The sequence below is a fragment of the Hydra vulgaris genome, chromosome 08 (assembly GCF_038396675.1).
Source record: "Hydra vulgaris chromosome 08, alternate assembly HydraT2T_AEP".
Lineage (NCBI taxonomy): Eukaryota > Metazoa > Cnidaria > Hydrozoa > Anthoathecata > Hydridae > Hydra > Hydra vulgaris.
This window is the reverse complement of record NC_088927.1, coordinates 40927862-40936383: the sequence shown is the minus strand read 5'-3', so window position 1 is coordinate 40936383 and position 8522 is coordinate 40927862. Positions and strand designations below refer to the sequence as shown.

General features: G+C 30.7%; 2 protein-coding genes across 3 annotated transcripts; one reads left to right on the top strand and one right to left on the bottom strand.

Annotated features, from left to right (window-relative positions):
• Positions 1-1568: 1568 nt before the first annotated feature.
• Positions 1569-3323, top strand: LOC136083297 (zinc finger MYM-type protein 1-like). Its single transcript, XM_065802699.1, has one exon. The coding sequence runs from the start codon at positions 1569-1571 to the stop codon at positions 3321-3323; it is 1755 nt and encodes a 584-aa protein (XP_065658771.1).
• Positions 3324-4118: 795 nt separating this feature from the next.
• On the bottom strand, positions 4119-8101 carry LOC136083842 (muscarinic acetylcholine receptor M3-like). 2 transcript variants are annotated; one of them, XM_065803721.1, is made up of 2 exons: positions 7943-8101; positions 4119-5547 (listed from the first exon to the last, which is right to left on the bottom strand). In XM_065803721.1, the coding sequence occupies exon 2, from the start codon at positions 5529-5531 to the stop codon at positions 4314-4316; it is 1218 nt and encodes a 405-aa protein (XP_065659793.1). In that variant the 5' UTR covers positions 5532-5547; positions 7943-8101; the 3' UTR covers positions 4119-4313. The 2 variants fall into 2 exon arrangements, with proteins under 2 accessions (XP_065659793.1, XP_065659792.1); XM_065803720.1 differs by lacking the exon at positions 7943-8101 and adding an exon at positions 7248-7346.
• Positions 8102-8522: the final 421 nt, after the last annotated feature.

Sequence of the window (8522 nt, the reverse complement as noted above, 5' to 3'; positions counted from 1 at the left end):
GATTAATTTAACAACCCGCTGAATTAAATGTTTAAAATAACTTTAGTGCACGGAGATTTTCATTCAATTAAAAACGGAAATTTTTTACTTTATTAAAAAAAGAGATTAGATTAAATCCAAGTAGTTTGATATTGATATAAAATATTAAAACAATTTCATTAAATTTATTTCTCTAATTTTTAAAATCTCTCAAATTTGAAACAATTTTGAAACACATGATATCGATGTGATAGTCTGATAGACCCAATTAAGAAGAAATTCAAACAGTTCTTTGCTAATGAGCGGATGCTGTTTCCAAAAAGAATTAAAACATGTCTGGTTTTAAAAAGAAAGATTCTGGTTGTCAAGTAAGAAAGAATGCTGCTCAAAGAACTGCGAATGAGGAAAAGAACAAACGCACTCTTCAAGACTGTGGTATTACAGTTACAAAAAAAGGAGAAGATGAAAGTCCTACTGCTTCAAACTCTTTCCTGCCAAGTCAATCGATTCAAGTAGTAAATAGTTTTCCCGTGAAAGGATATTTTCCCATATGAATAATTCAATGTTATATAAATTTTTAACTTATTTTTATAGGTTGGAACTGAAAACGATGTCATTGACATTTCTGAAAGCTCGGGAGAGCCCCTATCAAAAATCGGAATGGTAGCTGTGAATGAAGAGAATATTTTGGTAAGTTCTACCTCTTTAAAAGAAATGATGTTAATAAACTTTTAAGCTAATAAAATAAGATTTTTTAAAATTTATTCTCAGGTGTTGCCAACAGAAGAACCCATCGCTACCATTCCTTCCAATGATCCTGCTTTGTGGGCAGCACATCTTTCCAAAGTGGAAAGAGATTCTGTGCTTCTACAGGGGCTTCCTCGAAATCCTTCAGCTTTCCCGAAAGATTCTAATAAGAAGAAGGTTCCTGAATCAATTTTCTACAAAACTTCTCTCAACGGGGAGAAGACATGCCGAGATTGGCTGGTCTGGAGTGTATCTAAGAAATCATTTATTTGCTTTCCGTGTTCTCTGTTTGGAAGCAAACAATCTTTTGGGATCGGACACCAGTCGCACCTTCTAAGATGGAATGATGGAATAAGCTGCAACTGACACAAGCTACCTGAGAAAGTCAAAAGTCACCAGAATAACGCCCAGCATCGAAACTTTTACATAGAATGGAAAACGGCGCTAGAAAGCTTAGAAAATCAAAGCGGAATAGATGTAGCTCTTGAAAACTTGATAAGAAATGAAGCAGCCAGGTGGTGTGAAAATCTACGATGCATCTTAGATGTTACTCTTTTTTTAGCGTCACAAAACCTTAGTTTCATAGGTAAATCTATTTACAATTATTCTATTGTGATACCGACTATCTTTAAATCTATTTAGCTTATATTTATAAGATTAACTAGATATTTTGGAAATCATTAAATAAAACAAATCCTTCTTTATTCTTTTAAATAAATATGTTATAATATTCATAAATCATAATATAAAATCATCATAGAATCATCATAAAATAAAACAAATGCTTCTTTATTGTTTTAAATAAATCTGTCTTATTATTATAATTTTTAGGTTCATCAAAAATGATTGGAGAAGACAACAATGGCAACTTTCTAGCTACCCTAGAGCTCTTGGCCAAGCACAACAAGACTCTCCAACTACACTTAGAAGAAGTTTCCCGCTCCCAACAAGAAGGTAACAAAATGAATGCCCATTACTTGGGCTGGAGCACTCAAAATGAATTCATCAAAGAGTGCGGAGGAATCGTTCACGGTGCCATCCTCAACGAAGCTCATATGGCCATCTACTATTCCATTTTTGTGGACGGGACTCCGGACGTCTCTCACACCGAGCAAATCACCTTTGTTCTCCGCTTTGTATACTATGGTACTGACAAAAAATGGACCGTGAAGGAGCGCTTTCTAACGGTCGAGAATCTTGAAAAAAAGATAGGTGCTGACATTGCCAAGCTTATTATGGACGTCTTAGAACAAAATGGAATCGATCTCAAAAACTGCAGAGGTCAAGGATATGACAATGGAGCGAACATGTCCGGTATATACAAAGGAGTACAGGCGATTATACTGCAAAAAAATCCTCAAGCTCTCTATATGCCATGCAGCGCTCATAGTCTCAACCTTGCTGGTGTTCATTCTGCTGAATCTTCGGTTGAAGTCAAGAACTACTTTGGCCGAGTCCAGTCACTTTACAATCTTTTCAGTGGAAGCCCTAGTCGGTGGAAAGTCTTGATTGAAACCACTGGTTTATCCCTTCATCAAACGTCGCAAACCAGATGGAGTGCGCGAATCGAGGCCGTGAAGCTGTTAGTCAAGCGATCCAGGGAAATCCTCGAATCTTTGAAAAAGCTCCGCGATTTTGATCTCACAGCTGATCAATTGAATGAAGTAAAATCTCTGGAGAAGTGGGTTCATTCATTCGAGTTCATCGTAATGACAACCTTTTGGCATAATACTCTTCAATCAATCAACTACGTGAGCCTTGCACTCCAATCAGAAAATATCTCCTTGGACGACGAGATGAAACTCATTAAGACTCTTATTGAAGATCTAAATCGACTGAGATCATCTTGGACCAGCATCCTTAATGAGGCACGTTTGATAGCATCTGGTCTTGCTTCTTTTGGTTTTCAATCAGAATTTGTGAAGAAGAGGACGAAAAAAAGGAAGACCTTTCACGAAGAGGTGAGGAACACCGCTCATTTCCATGAAGACGAAGCAAAAGAGTTTGAGGTGAGCGTATTCAATACCGCTCTTGATACTCTTATTCAGCAGGTCAGCGATAGATTCCAAGCTGCTGAGAAGACGAAGAATATGTTTTCGTTCTTGTGGTCATTGAAATCTCTTGTTATGTTAAATGAAGAAGAATCAGAAGAAAGTGTTGAAGCACCTATCCAATTGGAGGAGAAGTGCAAGGTCTTGGCACAAATCTACGCGACCGATGTTGAGGAAGAGAAACTTATTGAACAGGTCCGCCACCTCAATGCTCTGAAGCGATCCAATCTTTTTGGTCCAAAAGAATCTCTCACTTCCATGACGTTATTGAATGGAATATACCAGAAAGGTCTTCAGCCGCTCTTCAAATCAGTCTGCATTTTGCTGCGCATCTTCAACACCATCCCTGTTTCTGTTGCGGAAGGCGAGAGATCTTTTAGTAAGCTTGCTCTAGTTAAGACAGCTTTAAGGTCTACAATGAGCCAAGAACAACTCACGAATCTTCTGGTTATTTCCATTGAGCATGATCTTGCCAAAAAGTTGTGCTACGGTGAAGTGATTTCCAAATTCGCCATGAGTAAAGCTCGAAAGATCAATTTCCTCTGAAGTTGAAACAACAATAGCTGTTATATTCTAGACAAATTTTTGCTCTTAACATCCAATAGTGTTTAATGATTGTCTTTGGTCTGTTTCTATCATGTTCTTGTGTCGACTTTATCATTTTATGTATGAGTGTATAACCAAGTCAAAAGACCATTGCAATTATCTAGAAATAAACTGTTCAAATGTTCATTAATTAAAATTAAAAAATTCTATATTCTTTTATCCTCTTTGATTTGTTATCAAATGGCTTATTATATGCATTGAATTATGGATCATTAGATCAGCTTTCACTTTCAGTAGGGCGCTTGGGAAATTTTGACCCTGGGCGCCGCAAAGGCTCACGGCGGGCCTGTTTGTGTTGTAGATTGTGAGCACGTTTTATGCCTCTTAGGCTCCATTGAGTGTTATTTTGCCTTTTTTTTTAAATTTAAACTAATTTAAATTTAAGTTTAAATAATTTTAAATTCAAACTTAAGTTTGTTTAAATGTATTAATTATTTTAAAAAATTTTTTAAATATTTTACTCTTTAACTTCACCAACAAACGATAGTTACTTCTCAACTTTTTTTTAAACACAATATCCAATTTCTAAAGACTTGCCATAAATTAAAATTACAATATCTAGTTAAATGTAAAATTTGACATTTAAGTAAAAAAAAAAAAGGAAGAAAAAAATCTTGAAAACTATATTTAATCTTTTTAAAAAGTTTAAAACTAAAAACTAAATTTTAATGAAAAAAAATTATAAAATATTTATAATTCAAAAACAAAATCAATTAATCTTTTTGAGAAAAAGTAAAACACTTTTTGATTCGTTTCAGAAAATGTTTATACATTTATGAGTTATTGTTTTCGTTTAAGTTGCATGCTATAACGTGAGTTAAATTGAATTGCTTGCTCAATTAAATTTCATGCTATAACATAAATGCACTCATGTAAGTTAAGTCGATTCGTCGTGTGATTGTTCCTTTCACATGAATACACTCACGTAAGTTACGTCGATTCGCTTCTTGATAGTTCCTTTGCATTGTAGTTTACACGATAATTGACGTGTTTTTCCTCAGATTCAGAAAAATAATTTCTAAAAAAGCTACAGAGTAATATCTTCTTGAACTCAAGACGAAATGTTCGACTTACGTATGCGTAAAGAAACGGATTAACTGTAGAATTTGGATATGTTAAAAAGTTACAAATGTCAAATAATGTTTTGTTATAACATGTTGGGCACATGCCAACCAAAAGCCATTGTGCATTGAGAGGTAACCCAGTAATTACAAAAGCTGATATTATGCTTGCAATCATACGTAAAGCTTTTTTATGTCTAAGTATTCTCTTTCGTTTCTTTATTAAATCTAGATTTTTTTGCATATCGGCAGCATTATCTGGAATTTCATCGGACAATGGAGGTGACTGTTTCCATTTAGTCGTTTCTGCAGAAAATTTATTTTCTGCATTTAGAGCATGACAAAATTTAGGCACTTCATAGAGTTGTTGTCGTACAATAAAATACATTTTCCAGTACGTTATAATTACAATACCGAGCGGTAAAAAGTATCCTATTACTGATGTTGTTATAGAAGCGTATCTTTTAAAGTTAAAATCTTGAACTTTGGAAAACTGCTTGTAGCATTGTTTATCGTCTAAATTGCTGATTCTAACCTTATGTTTATAAATGTTAATATATGGTACCCATATTATTACAGCTATTAACCACACTGTAAATAATTTAATAATGACTTTTGATGTTTTTTGGTGTAATCGATGTTTCATTGGAGATTTTATTGAAAGATACCGATCAAAATTAATTAAAACAATATGATTTATTGAAGACTGGATTGAAACGTAGTCTAAAACAAGTGCCACATTGCAAAATTCTTTTCCAAGAGGCCAGAACCCCAAAGACATTTCCATAATGTTCATGTTCACTGGTAAAAATCCAATAAACATGTCTGTAAATGCCAATGAAAGAATTGGAACGTTTGATATGCTTCTAATTTTCTCGTTTCTAAAATAAGCCAAAATAATCAAAAGATTTCCAGCTATTGTTATAATGCTAAGAAATGCGCCACCAATAATTGCGGGTATAAAATATGACATCGGTTCAACTGATGGCAATGAGCTGACAAAACTAGGTGTAGTACTATTAAAAAATGATGTTGGTCTAGCAGTATAAAAGGCATTGTTTAACAACGTGTACAATGAAGATTTCATTGTTGGATCAAATTATCTAAAAAAAAGGGAAAATTTTTACTATAGTGTTATATAACTAAATAATGTTAACTTAGAATAACAATTATTTGAAAAGATACTTATTTGAAAACTATGCAATAAAAAATAAATTAAAACGTAAAATAATATAAAAGCTACGTCATGACGACAAACATTGGAACTTATTGTCAACGTCTAAACATCAAAAGTCAGACGTTAATAAATATTGCATAGACTAAAAGTTTATTATTTAACTAAGTATTCAAGTTTTACTCATAAACATCCCCCCCCCCCCCCTCCTCACCCCATTACCTTTACTTCTATTCAAATTTTAACTAAAAACAGAAAAACAAGAACATAGTTTTTAATCTAGCATTAAAAAGAAAACAGGAAGCTAAACTTAAAAAATGTTCACATAGAAATTTTTTTTTTCTCTTCAAACTTGAAAAGTTCTCAAAAAACACTCAAAAACAATTTATGTCTTTGAATCGAAAAATAAAAATGAAAAATGTTATAATTAAACTTTATTTTTATGACCAAAAAACAGTTGTCTTTATTCAACTAATTTTCTAATTGTTTACTAATTATTTTTTAAAATTTTTTAATTTTTAAAGTTTACTTATACTCCTCCCTATTCAAGTTATTTTGCGCGCAGTTAAAATACAAAAATACTGAAAAAAAATACGCTAAGATGTGGGATAAAAGCGTCTACTTTTTACGGAGTTTAAGAAGCAAAAGTTATATCTGATTTCAAATGCTCGGATTACAAATCACATGAAATCTAGAAATAACAACTAATGTCAATTATGCTAAAACTTATTTAAAACGATGAAACTTAAATTCGGCGTTCACAATTAAGTTGTTTAAAATGATAGTAGCATTATATTTATTAGGAATACAACAAAAATAAAATTTTTAAAACAAATTTTAATAAAGGATTTAAAGAAACCATGTTTTGTATAAAATAATTAAATATGTGAACAGTAGCGTGGCAAGACGGGGGCCAATGGGGCTTTTGTTCTGCATGCAAACAATTAAAGGCCCTTTAATTGTTTGCATCCAGAAAAAAAATGCAAAAAAGAAAAAAAGCCTATTTTTATAAAAAAGTAATTTCTCAAAAAAATTAATTTTTTACGTTAAAAAGACGACTTTTTTTATTTAGGCCCCGGGCGCTACTAACCCTCGCAACACCACTGTTTATGTAAATATAGAATAAGTGTAAAGCAATAAATTTTTTGCAAACAATTAAAATTTTGTCAGCTGTCAAAATAAAGTTTGTAACCATAGCAGCTGCTAAAACAAGCATTAAAAAAACTCGATAATAAAAAAAATTTTAAACTTTTTTTGAAAATTTTTTTCGAAGTAAAATTTTAATATTTAACTACGAATCATTAGTTGCTTGTAATTAGCTTTAATCAATTAAAACAAAACAAAACATATATTAAAGCGCTCAACAAAGTTTTTTGATAAATTTCTCTAAAGCAATCAAAACATATTTATTAGACAAATAAAAATAATAATTAACTAAAAAGACCTGTTCGGTTAAACAGGTTTGTTTTATGAAACATCGAGCCAAGTAATTTTAATCCGGAAAAAAAAGCTTGCATAAACTTACGGTTTTATAAGAATTAATATTTATTAAAATATTTTTGTGTAAGTTACTACAACTAGTTGTTTTGATACTTAAGTACTGTTGGTATATCTAAGAAACATTCTTACGTTAAAATCTTTTACTTTAACATTATCGTAGACAACTTTTTGATTTCTAATCTTAGACAGCCTAATGTTTATGCAAAAAGGATTGTCTTTAAATGATTGAATTAAACTATTGTTATGAAGAATTTATGAAAAAAAATATATATATAAAATCTTATACAAACTGTGTTATAACAAGTTGTCGCGACATTTATTTTCTTTATTTTATAAAACTATAAAAACTTCTTTCCACTTTCTACTGCATATACAAAAGATATAATAGTATTTTGCTATGTGTTATCAATTCTATACATTATTACATCGATACCATTAAATAGTTTGATGCAAAAAATACTAAAGTAGATTTTTTACAGTACTAAGGTCATTTTAACGAATGTTATTAATAAGTATCATACTATAGGGAGATAAGTGAAATGTTTGTGCAACTTTAATGAAAAAACGCTAGAAAAATTATCTGTTATTACCGTAAATCTGATATAATAAGATTACGTGAATTCATATGTTAAAAAAATTCGGATTTATATTTTTAGCTAAATTTTTTAATGAAAATTTATTTAAAAAAAATTGCTATGCTATATTTAAATATTTTAGATATATTAAATTCAATATAAAAATATTAAAATATTTTAAGAACACAGTAAACATAATTATAAAAAACAAATATATATTTTACTAGTCAGGACTGACGAGATTTTTACCTCAAATCCTGAATCCAAAACAGGATCCTAAATAGTGTTATCTTTAGCGCTTATAACACTTGTTATAATTATTACTTGTTCCCAGTTAATAAAAATTTAATAATTAAGCCATCATGATTAAAATTACGATGAAATATATAATTTAAAAGGTATTTGTATATTGCTTAAAATTATTTAATAGAGCATATTTAAACAACTATTACCATGTTTAAAAACTAATTTAAAAATGCAACAAAAAAATAGTTCGGTTATAAATATTTATTTATAAACAAAGTTACAATCGAAATAAGTATTTAAAAAAAATGCCGCTTCGAAAAATATAAATCAACAGAGGTTTGATTGGTCAGTTTAACCTAAATAGTTTATTGATGGTGCTACCAAAATTTTAAAAGTTTGCTTTATAAACTTCTTTATCAGATAAAGGTTTTCTCCATTTGTCTAATTTTCTTTTTTGTTACATGCAAACTTTGTTTATCTGAAGAAAAAAAATCCTAAAGCTGAATTCGCCGATTCTTCACTTTTAACTTGAACATAAATCGGTAAATTTATTACTACGCAAAAATCGGTTATTTTTGCGTAG